Consider the following 13,132-nt stretch of genomic DNA (forward strand, 5'->3'; position numbering starts at 1 on the left):
TAAAAAAATATAATACTGTTGTAATTTCTGTTAGTATCAGATCTTCAATATTGTGTACATTTTTTAATTAATAGTTTACTCAAATTATTTTCTAAAAATCTATTTCTGCAGTGTTGATTGTCTGAATTTTCGTTTTACAAATTAAAATATTGATTATGCTATTGAAGTACTATTATGCACTAGTGATTAGAGCCTGAGATGTAAAATGTTAATGCTGAATTGCTATTTGTGTTTATTTAGGAAATTGCAGCGAACAAATGATGAACTTCAGGAACAAGTTGAAAGTCTTCAAGTTCAGTTAGAACATCTTCATACCAGGTATTATTTTAATATATTTATTAATAATTTCGTTTTTGAATGTTTATGGAAATACATAATAATCTCAGGTTTTTTAAGTATTGGGAAACTTAATAAAAAATGTATAAATAATAATTGAATTTTTCCTCTGATTTTTTAGTTCTAAATAGAATGTTTGTCAAGATGAGTAGTAAATATTTGTGTTTTTTTTTTATAATACCTCAAACAGCAAAGGCATTATCCAATTTTCAGTAGGTTCAAATAACATTATAACAAAGACAGAGATACTACCATTCTATCATTGGGATTGGCAAAGAACTTGCTCATTAATTAAAAAAGAAAAATATGATGGTAAATAACATCTTAGTAAAAAAAAAATGGAAAAAAATGGATAAGCACAGTTATTGTTTCTTCCTAGCAGCATGATAATGTAAATAAAGAAGGAGTATCTGAGATATGGGTTGTAGAATGTGTTAGCCAGGGTAGAGGACACAATATTAGATGATGGGCTTGTTAAAAGAATAAGGTAAGAAAAACCTGAATTGAAATTTTACATTAGAGGTTAAACAGGAAAAGATGGTTAGATATATTTAAGAAGTAAGTAGAAGGATCTAAGGTTTATGAAGGAGGGTAGTGGAAGGATAGAATGAAATGATCTGTAATTCATCATTTTATTGGGGAAAGGAAAAGAAGAAGAAGAAAAGAAGTATTGTTGCAGTATGGTAGAGATTTTAAAATGTTCTATATTGACAATGAAATAAAATGTTTGATGTTTGGAAAGTCATCAAATGTGGACTATTACTGTCTGGAAGTTTTATCATTGACATAAATCATTAGGAATTGTCATCATCATCTCATGTTCTACCTAGCTAGCATCACAGTTTTCTCCATCCATTTTTATCCCAAGCCTTTTCCTTTGTTCCCTTGTAGAGTTTCCAATCTTCAACTCATCTATTAACTTTATCCTTCTTTCTCACTTCCTTTTTGGAATAGAAGCAAGATTTCACTTAATTTTGTCAAGATTTCACTTCCTCTAACCGCATGCCCTAATCACTTTCCTTTTCTTTTGTATACGTTCCGCATAAGTGCTCTTTCTTCTTTAATCCTGTTGATTACGTTTTCATTCCTCACTTTATCTGTCCATCTTACTTTCTCCATCCTTCCGCATATCCTCATCTCATATCATATCCTCTCTCTCTCTCTCTCTTTTTTCTCTTATCTTTATTGTCCGTGCTTTAGTTCCATAAAAGACACCCCATACACAGTTGGCTAACCTCTTCTTTAACTCTTAAGTCCAGAATTTTACTTCTTAATAATTCTCGCTTCTTACTGAAGGTTTCCTTTGTCATCGCTATCCTTCCTTTTATTTCTATTACGTTCTTCTAATTGTACTTGTACTTTTATTATTCTTCCTTCAAGTGTCCTTACCGCTAAATCCTGTATGTTGTTTACTTCCATTATTTTAGTTTTTCCTATATTTATTTTCATTCCATACTCTTTCATACCTTCCTCTAGGCCTGTTAACAATCTTTGAAACATGTTTGTGCCGTTAGCTGAAATTACCTTGTTATCAGTGAACCTTGTGCATCTTAATTTTGTCCTCCTATACTGATCCCTTCTTCTACTTTATTCTAATATATTCCTTATCTTCAGTGTAAATGTTGAATGGCAGCATCCTTGCCTAAGACCTTGATGTAGACCCAATTATACTCTTTATGAAATTAAGGAGTGTAGGAATTATAATCTAATTTTAAAGTCACAGTCGCATTAAGAAATACAGACAGTGGCAAAAAGTAGAGGTTTTTAAAATTTGGTGTTACAGGAAAACATTGAAAAGTAATGGTAACAGGTAAAAAAAAAGTTATGTCAAAATTTATATATTTTTATACATTTAAATTTTCTTATTAAATATCTACCCATATTAACAAAAGCTAATTTGATATGGGGATAATTTATCTAATAAATTGAACGGTAGCTTGAAATTAAAGGAAATATAGAATTAAAACGATACCTAAAACAGATGATGAAAGTATTCTTATAACAGATATTTGCTGATGTTAATTGGTCAGGGAATATTAAAAAGCACATAAAAATAATTAATCACTGGCAAAAAAAATATTTTATGACCAAAGTTTGATTGATCAACAGGATTGTAGTATTTATACAATCTCTACTAAAACCAAGAATAATGGAATTAAATTTTATTTATAGCTGATACTAGCTTTAATTATATTTTTATCTGATCATAGTTATGTATTCTAAAAAACTAACATACTTTAATTTTTGTCATTTCACGCTGCATTTTGTAATGTCGGATTATGGTATTGTATGTTTAATTGCATGATTATTTTAGTGACCATAGTGATGAAGATCCTTTACTTACTGTTAGTGGCGATAACTAAATTAATATTGAAAAAGTGTGTAATTGTTATATTGTAAAAAAAATATTTTTGTATACAAATATCAAAAAAATATTGTGTGTATGAACCGCTTCTGTGGCATTATAAATATGTTATTATTTATTTTTGCTAATCAGATCAAGTGTTTTTTTTCTGTGTTTCTTATAGTTAGCCTAATTTTTCGTTTCTATTTGTTAAATAATTTAAATTTTTTTTAATGGTAGTATGTATTGTGTTTTAATTATACTAATTTTATAGCTGTGTAATTGATTAGCACTGGTAATTTATTGTATTTTTCTAATTTAATGTTATAAATATTAGTTAATGTATTTGTAATATAATATGATTGTCATTTTAATATTAATTTCTATTTCACTGCTTTGGCTTTGATTTCTTAAAAGGTAAGTCTTGTAGTATTGATTGCACATCTTGACTATATAGAGAATAGATTATTAGTTTTAATAAAAATTCTTGAATATACCTCAAATTATTAAAAGTTTGTAAGTGATCTGATGTGTGATATAATGGTCTAATAATGGTTTAAATGTGGGTATAACCAATTATATAGGAAAAGGAAAAGTTTAGTTCCAAGTAGATTAGAAAATAAACTTTTCTTAAGCTTATTATTTTGTGTATGTTTACAGTACTTTTATTTTATCATTTTCAATTAATCAAATGTATTTTTGGTCTACAGTGTTTTCTGAGTAAGTGTTTATATCTACTTAATGTTCTTTTTTTTTAATAAAAATAACAAAAATATATTTAAAATATATTAAAGTAAACTTAAAATATATTTTGTAAGCTCTTAAAAAAGTTAAAATATATAAAAAGTAAATTTTTAATATAATTAATTACTTTAAAATATTTTAATGGTGTTTATATTTTTGTATTTTTATTTTCCATATTTCTAAATACTTTATAAGTAGAAATAAGTATCTTTTTATGTTTATCTGGTTAGTCTTAGCATATTTGTGATTAAAATTATTCATTTTTCTTGTAATTCATTTTTTTTACCAAATTAATTATTTTTATATTTCATGTTAAGTGAATTTGAAATTCGAATGTGAGGGTTCAAGGATGGTTCCAGTTTTGTGAATCAGGACTTGCTAAATAAATTATATTACGCATTTATAGTAAAGCGAGTAGTATTTTAGATTCATGAAAATATTTATTGGTGAGCCAGTGAGAACAACCTGTTGCCATAGGTATAATTCTCACTAAACACAACTAGCTACTTTTTGGTCCTGCTGGATTTGTATTTATCTATTCCTCTTTACATTCCTTGTTTGTTCCTTAAAATTATGACTAAAACGTGTTTGAGATTTTTGTAAAATGAGGTTTTAGATTTTGCAAGGTTTAAAAGTAAAATAAAAAACCTTAACCAATTATAATTGATGAAATACAGTTGTACAGAAAGATCAATCTATCCTAAGCATTTGGTATATATGTCAGCAGAATTCTCTCTTTCTCCCTAAAGTGTCTTTTAAATTCCCCCCTAAAATTAAGTCAGAATACCATATAATTACAACTTAAAAGTTTCATTCTTTTCTAATATACGGTGCTTTCAAGTCTTAATTTATTTCAGTTAAAATTGTATGATTGCAGATTTTTGTGAAAATTCACCCAAAAAATTATGACCCTTGGGGAATACATTTAACACTGCTAGAAATAGGGGACATGTTTCCCATGTAGTGAGTAAGAGAATAAAATTTTATATCGGGACTATACTTATATTATATACAAAATTATCTTGAAAAAAAATACTGGTGTAAAAAAGCACACTGTTGATTCTATTTCACTTTAAGAGTGTGACTTTAGAAAAATTCACACAATAAAATCAAATGCCAGCCCTTTAAACAACAGAATTCACCAATGTACTTGAAGATTTCATTACATTGTTATAATAACAATAATATTCAAAGCAGAGGCTGCAGATTTACTTAACCAATGTATATCATACTAGTGGCGTATGTTTTTAGAATCTGCAGTAAAAGATAAAATTAATTTGCTGGTGGTTGCCTAATGGGTGTGGTGACAAAGTGCAAAAAATGATGTCACTTCCAGTCCGTTTTTAGTGTGTTAATTTAACCTACATATCTCCGACTTAAATTTAATATGCTTAAATAGAGTTGTATTTTTACATTGTAAAAACCTTTGGTTGCCTGACTTTACCTGTGGTCTACCCTTATTCGGACATTTTTAAAGGATTTTATTTTTATGACTTACTTAACCCATTTAAATCATACTCCTTCTCGAGTTCAAATTGAAGCTTAGATTTTTCTTTTTACAAAAAATCCGATGTGGGTACCTCATGTGGACTTCCTTGTACCCCTGTTAGATGTGTAAAAATTTTTTATACATACATACAAGGCATGTTTTTAAAGTAAGTACATTTTTGAAATTAAAAACAAACAAGTACACTATTCTTAACAATTTTATTTTTACAAGCTCGTGCACTTTTATCATTTTATTATTAACTGCACAGAATGAAAAGCATTGTTGATGAACCATTAAATACATTTTTTATCACCTGTGTGTGAGGTCAGACTGCCATTATCCCAATGATTAGATAAAAATTCTACACGCACACGTTTGAAAAATTGATTTTTTTAAAGTCATTTGGTTAACTCTGATTTTTTCCTATGATACTCTATTACTGAAAGAAAGTACATTCTTTCCAATTGGCTCATTCAGTATCTTCATTCGATTGCTGCAGATACCAGTCAAACAAAATATGTACTTCTGTAGCATCGGTAACACAGATTTTTTGTAAAATCATTTCTGATATTTTTTTAAAACCTTGTGGTACAGGTGGTCTGGTCCCAGGTGATTCATAAAGTAAAAACTTTCAATTTTGATATCTACTTTCTTTGGATAACTCAATGATTTTAGTTTAGACTGTAATTTTTTTTGTAAGCGCAGCTTTGTTAGTTTTATGAATTATCCACTGCTATCACAAAGCAATGATGGTGCTAATGATAAGGGAAATGACAAAAACCTGTGCAAATCAACATTTACTTTCAGCAAAATCATCAATAAATGGCCAAAAATATCATGCTCTATTTTCAATACAGTTTTTTACTGCTGTCTTTATTAGTTAATATATTTTTTTACACATTTTGGTTCAAAATCAGATATTTTTTGGCGTGATTGTTCAGATTGTTCTTCGTCGATAGAACATTCATCTAGAAACTGCAGTTTTGTGAGAACCACCTAAAATATGTATGGTTTATATGAAAATCAGATGTTTCTTTAGATGCGGCTCTTCCCGTGACAATGTTTAATGAGTTATTTTTCTCAATCGATGAATCAGATGAATTCATATTTTGTCTAGTAGTTGTTACAATGCCTTCTAGAGCTCAACCATTTTATTTTTTTTTTTATTCTGCTTGGGTCTAGTTTACCTGATGTATCATCATTATTTGCTCTTTTGAAGTTTCTGGACTAGTAATGTGACAATTTTTATACGCATAAACGGTAAATGCCCAATGGTATCAAGCTGAAATAGAGTCAATGAAATTATTGATTCCAGTTTTCTTGATTTAGCAATTGTTCCACAGTTAAATTGGTTGGTATTCTCACTAAGCATCCAGCAATACATTTTACACCAAAACTCTCCACCCTTAAAATCATCTATAAGTAAAGAATTTTTTTTTCAGTATTATCAAGTTATTGTGATATGTAAATTATCTATCTAGCATAACTTGGTCGATTGAATATAAAAAAAAGTTAGCCATTTCAAAAAGAGTGTCACGTATAATTCAAATTCTTCTAGGTAACGAAAAATAGAGTTTCGTCAACTCTACATCTCTCATGTAATATTGAGCCCATTTTGTCCAGTTAACATTGAATTTAGGAAATCTTGATAATCTGTTACTATATTTTGTAGTGTTGGAATTAAATTTACGGTTCATAGACATCATTTGGATTTATTCTTTATTAAATTTAAATCTTGCACGATTTCATCTAAATAAAAATCTTTATTGCTTGTTTGTTCTGATAAAAATCTCTCAAAATGTAACTTTTTTTCAGATAAAATAGGTTTTATTCTCTTAACTTATTAAAATGCTTATCATCAATAAATGGAGTGAGCAAGAAATTCAGACAGTATCAATACATCATTAGTACCTAAAGCTCCAATATACTTCCCAATTGCCTTAAAACATGCTAGCTGCATGTGAAAAGCAGCTGAATTGATAAAAATAGTGTTGAATCTTGAATCTGCTCTGTTTTGTATTTGCATGGTCATTTTTGCAGTTGCTAAGTCATATGTTAGGAAATATGGAATAAATTACACTAATGAGCCAGCTACCTTTTGAGTGTATACCATTGTTTTCTGAACAATTAATATAAAGTTGTGTCATATCAATCAGATGAATCTTTGATTTGTGACAAGTAATCTACGATTTGTATTTTACTGTTGTCAGTATTAACTTGGCAATTATAACTTCTGTGCAGGTGTTTCAGGAACTGTTGAAAATGATATTGTCTAAATTAAATCTTTTTTAGTTCTTGCAAATGTGCAATCAGCAATGGTAAGCTGATTAATACAGTCGATTGGCAATAGTTTTCCTAATCTTAGGATTTTGATGAATCTGCGCTGTTTTCTCCTTGGATCCTCTAACATATCATTGTCACTGGTACTTTCCACTGAGAGTCGTCTACTTTATGACATAGCACCTAATTCATTTGTCAGTTTGATTTGGTAAATAATACCTACTATGTTGTGCAGGGTATCTTTGTCATTAAAATGTGCCAACAACGCAATGAAAATTGTCAAATGCAACAATTACACAGTTGATTGTCGATTGTTATATTAGATAAAATTATTTTATTTTTTTCCTGAGCACTGTATGCTAATTCACCCTCTTAATTCTTCAGCAACTAAATAACTTACTGTATGGTCACATTTGTTTAATTTTCTCCAGTTATCATCTTTACTGTTAGTGCTAACATTGGTTGTTTTGTTGGTTTCAGGTTACCATTGGTAACAATATAAATTATATCTTGACACAGATTCTCTAAGTATGTTATCTACATTTGATTTTTTTTTATGTCTAGCTGGTCCTTGAACGAGACAGCTTATAAAATCAAATAATTTTTTCAATTTTCCACATTCTCCATTTGCTTTAGCTTGAGTTCCAAATTTATCTGGTAATTTGTTTTTTCAATGTTTTTAATAGTATTATGAAGATCATAAGCCAAGTGCTCAAATTTTAACATTTTTAGAATTCTCTGTAAGTACTGAAGATTAATTAACTTATTGATGATGTCTCTCCCTGCCTTATGCATGGTTTTTTTTTTTTTGATTGAATTTGTTTGAAGCTTCGTTTTATAAGTATCAGAGTATTTTTTTTTTTTTAATTTTATCCTTTAATTTCTGTGCAGTGTAACTTAACATAATCACTGTCAGGTATACTAGCATCATTAAATTCTAATGTAAGTCTTGATAACGATGAAATAAATCTTGTAAATAATATATTTGTTCTTTTTTGATTATTTCCTCACGCATAAAACTATATAAAAATTCAAAAGTTTTCGTGTAGATGGATCTGATATCATGCCATTCACCTTCTAGCTTACGAGTTTGCGTAAATTTATCATATTTGTGTTTATACTCAAATTAACAAGCTTGATGGTAACAAAATTGTTTTTTTTATATAACTTGTTCAACATAACAGTATCTCTGATAATTTCAGCATACTGCTTGATCATAAATTTTATGATACTGTCTGAGACATTGCTGTAAATTGCTGTTGACAACAAACTTGTTTTCTCTGTTGATCACATATTATCCATAAAAGTAATTTACCATTTACATACATCAAATTGGTAGATGAGACAGTTATTTCCAGTTCTTGTATAGTATCTGAAGTATTACAATTGGAGCCATCAGACATTTCTTGTATCTCTTTGGTATCAGCATTTGTGATAGCTTGCTCCTCCTATTATAATATACAAGATAAATTGATAAGTTGAACGTTAATCATTACTAGAAGTATATAAAAACATGAAAAATAATTAAATTGTAAGACATTTATAGTAGAACTTTTGTTTGGATTCTCAATAACTTATTGCCGATGTATAAGCTACGTTACGATGATATTAAAAAAACGGATAAAAATACAAATAAAAAAAATTAAAAATGAGATGCAAAATTAAAACAGTAATTATGCGAGCCTAAATTGTTCCTCGTGATATAGGTATTCCAGCAAGTGAGTGTTACCTGATCCAAATATGCAAATTCAATCTTAGATTTTAAATTGATAATTTTTACTTTTAATTTCTGTGATTTATGCTTGTTTAATTAACATTTGTGATATTAAGAATATAAGTTTTATAAAATATTTATTATTATTCACTTGTTATGACAGAAAAAAATGTAATTAACGTATATAAGTTTTATACATGTATTAACGTATATAAAATAGTACTTGCTCTTCTCCCCTTGACATGAACATCTCAAATTTTTCATTTTGATTTTGGTTTTAGGATCAATCCATTTGGAGTGCCCCAAAAAAATAAGCTGGTTGCTAAACCGATTCAAAAAAAATTGAAACCAACTTGTTTCCTACATGTCTCAGAAACTTAAAACTATTTCTTTTAATTTTTTATTTAAGCAGTTTACCCTTGGCGGCCATTTTTGTTACAGTGCGCACATCTAGTTTTGTGATTGTAAGGGTTTACAGAAAAAATCAAAACTAAAAACCTATTGGTCCTGGAAGGATGAAACAAAAAGCAATTTATTCATATTTTCTCAAGGTAAAAGATAGGTCCAGTGGTTTATTTACCTATCTCTCTTCTTTCTATAAGAAAATTACCAATAAAGTTGAACATGAAAAACAGTGAAATTTTAGTTTTGGTAATCTTTTCAAGAGGCAGGGATGGCATACACAGTTTGAATTATTTTTATTTTATATAGGTATGTGTTAGTAGTTTTACTGTAAATAGTATTAATACTTACCCCTAAAGTTGTATGAATTTTTGAAAACTAATTTTTTTTTTAAATTAAAATTTTTGTACAAGAAACTTTTTTATTTGCCATAAACATCTACAAAAACGCTGTAAGTTGTGCAAATTTGGGATTTTTTTCACCAATCCCATCTGAGTTATTTGAAGCCATAATTTTAATTTTTAAAAAACATTTAGTTTTCAAAAATTCATAAAACTTTAGGGGAAAGTGTATCACCATTAATATTATTTATGGTAAAACTACTAACATATGTAAAAAAATAATTCAAACATACACAGTTTGAATTATTTTTTTATATATGTTAGTAGTACAACAAAAATAATTCAAACCATCCCTGCCTCTTGAAAAGATTACCAAAAGTAAAATTTCACCGTTTTTCATGTTCAGCTTTATTGGTAGTTTTCTTATAGAAAGAAGAGAGATAGGTAAATAAACCACTGGACCTATCTTTTACCTTGAAAAAATATGAATAAATTACTTTTTGTTTCATCCTTCCAGGACCAATAGGTTTTTAATTTTGATTTTTTTCCATAAACTCTTACAATCACAAAACTAGATGTCTGCACCATAACAAAAATTGCCATCACAAACTTAAATAAACAATTAAAAAAAAAATTTTTTAATGTCCTTGAGACTTGTAGGAAACATGTGGGTAAGTTTCAAATTTTTTTTAATTTGCCAAGCAATCACCCTTGGATCACTTCAAATGAATTGACCCTTTAACGCAGTTACATTTTTACAGCACTGCCAATGGTAAGCTAATTCCCTCATTTCGGGTAAAAGTTGATATCACCATATTTATAGCCCATTTTTCCAGAATTTTGTTTTATTACAAGCGTGTGTAAATTTATCATAGGAAAAGTAAAGTCTACTAACTGATTAGACTTTTCAAAATTAAGCATGTTTTTATCATAATAAAATTAATTAATGAATCACTTATATGTGATTCACCAAAATATTGCATAATAATTATTTTTTCTAGTGTCGTAAATATAAACTCTGTAACAAGACAACAGATACGACTGATTAGTTAGGCGGGGGATTCTATTTTAATTCAACAAATTTTCAAAAATTTTATTGCATCATTATTTCTGATTTTAATGATATTTGGTGTATGGTAACTACCCACTTGTAGTGGCCAAAAAATATTTTTTTATATTTAAAAAATTTTTTATTTGAGTAATAGACTATTTTCTAACTCGCCAACAGGTAAACACAGCCATTTTCATCATGTTTTCCATGACCTGTTGCATTCTTATTTTACATTATAAAGATGGTCAAAAAGGGCTTTTTGGGAAGAGTAAAGATGGAACTTCACCTTGTACTCAAAATTCATTTTGTTACATAACCATATCTTGTAATGTTTACTGAAGTTACGTTTACGTCATTTTTTTTTTTTCAAATTTTGGGGCCAAAATAAATAATGAAGGGCTTAGGGTAACAGGGCTGTTTTTTTACCTTTTAACTCCTAGGTACTAGTAGTACTTCCAGAAAAAAATTGACTATTACATTATCCTTCATTAAAAAAAATTGCCGCCAAATCATAAGATTTGAAAATGTCTCGTTTTTGGGTCCCAAAAACCACAGGTGGCAAAAATCTGAAATGTTTGCAGCAGTAAGTACTTTTTATATACGTTAAAACTATATAAAATTTATTTTGTTACTCAAAGCGGTTGACGAGTAATGAAGCCAACAAAACCGCTAAAAACACCATTCTTTCTAACTGCAAACAACATATCCAAAAATATATGTATTTTTTTCAGAATATAAAAATTACAACTAAACTCATTAGAATGAATAAATTGATAATTAATAAATAGTCAATTTCAGAATGATAAATAATAATTACAAAATTATAAGCAATTCAAATACATTAACAAGTTGTTCACTATTACCTTATTTTACTCGTGCTAATGGAAGTTATGTATGAATAAATCTTGCACTTTTTGATAACAAACCCAACATAACTTAGTGCTCTTGCCATTTTTTTATCGAGTAGAAATTATAATCTTTGGTGTAATGTTGTCTCCTCTTCCAGTAGTTGATAGAAAAAGCTCTTAAGTCATGAGAATCTTTTAAATATTTTCCAGTTGAACCCATGTTTGATTATCCCTCAATGATTTCTTGAATGAAGTATCAGGACCCAGTGGATGGAAAAAATGTATTCGATATTCTTCTTCATTTTCTTGTATTTTAACTTCAATGGCTTCACCTAACCACCACATGCCATCATATACGCAACAGTCATAATTTTTACATTTTGACTTTGGTAAACCTATACAGCAAACAGAAACACTAATGTCCTTGTGTGCTGATACTAATGTAAATGTTTCTGATCCAGAGATTGCCCAGATTTTCAAAATACATTTTTGACTTGTTGGAACATAACTGTGAAAGCTTCTTGTTTCTGGGACTATTGTGATTACCTGATAACATGAACTGAACATCTTTATTAGAGCAGAAAATAAATGTTATATTTTTTTAATTGTCTTTGCAATAATTGTACATTTCAGAAGGTGTAACAATTTGATTGTTGACTGTCCTTTGAAGGCTTGCTTTAGTCAAAGTCCTTTTTACAGTTCCACCAATATTATCAGATCGTCCTTTTCCATGGTATGGGGCAAAAAAATGCCATTCAGCTGCAATTTCAAAATCTTCTTGATGGTAGTACAAATTTATGAATTTTTTTTGTTTTTATACTGTGCTGAGGAGCCATCAAAACAATTTAAAAAAGATTGTTAACTTGTGGTAACAGTGTTTTTACTTTATATATAACTTGCTTTTGGAAGCAGAAGAATGGTATAGTATTTTGCTTCAAGTACTCGCTAATCACACAAACCCTAAGCTTTTCGTTATTTATTTTGGGCCCAAAATTTGAAAAAAACAATTTGTAAATGTAACTTCAGTAAACATTACAATATTTGGTTATGTAACAGAATGAATTTTAAGTACACTAAGATGAAGTTCCATCTTTATTCTTACCAAAAAGCTCATTTTGACCCTCTGTACGATATAAAATAAGAATGCTAAAGGTCATGGAAAGAGTGATGAAAATGGCTGTTTTTACCTGTTGGCGAGTTAGAAAATAATCTATTAGTAAAGAAATCTTTTTTTTTAAAACAAAAAAAAATATTTTTGCCCACTACTAGGTGGATAGTTATCAAATATCATCAAAATCAAAAATAGTGATGCAATAAAATCGTTAAAAATTTGTTGAATTAAGATAGAATAGGAATAACCCAGGTAAGTGAACTATCAATCGTAGTAATCGTAATTAATAATAAAAAAATATTCAAATATTTATGTGAAAAACAATCGCAAAAATCTTGACACTTAATGGTTAACTGACAAACTTTATCATGTTCTGAATAACTGATTTTTTTTTTTTATTTTATAAAAAGGAAGGTCTAAGCGCCAGTTTGAACTGAAAATGGAATATGATTTAAATAGGTTAAGTTAAGTC

At 28.4% G+C, this 13,132-nt stretch overlaps 1 protein-coding gene across 2 annotated transcripts in view; it reads left to right on the top strand.

The window, feature by feature from the left end:
• LOC142328901 (coiled-coil domain-containing protein 102A) overlaps positions 1 to 13,132 on the top strand; it is a 55,056-nt gene that overhangs the window by 19,861 nt on the left and 22,063 nt on the right. The window contains exons 7-8 of one of the 2 annotated variants that reach the window (XM_075373042.1): positions 241 to 318; positions 2,651 to 2,861. In XM_075373042.1, the coding sequence (XP_075229157.1) occupies positions 241 to 318; positions 2,651 to 2,699 (127 nt within the window). In that variant the 3' untranslated portion in view covers positions 2,700 to 2,861. Of the gene's footprint in view, positions 1 to 240; positions 319 to 2,650; positions 2,862 to 13,132 lie in introns of those variants that run through there. The other variant, XM_075373041.1, reaches the window with a different exon arrangement.

This window comes from Lycorma delicatula, chromosome 8, assembly GCF_047948215.1.
Source record: "Lycorma delicatula isolate Av1 chromosome 8, ASM4794821v1, whole genome shotgun sequence".
NCBI classification, from domain to species: domain Eukaryota; kingdom Metazoa; phylum Arthropoda; class Insecta; order Hemiptera; family Fulgoridae; genus Lycorma; species Lycorma delicatula.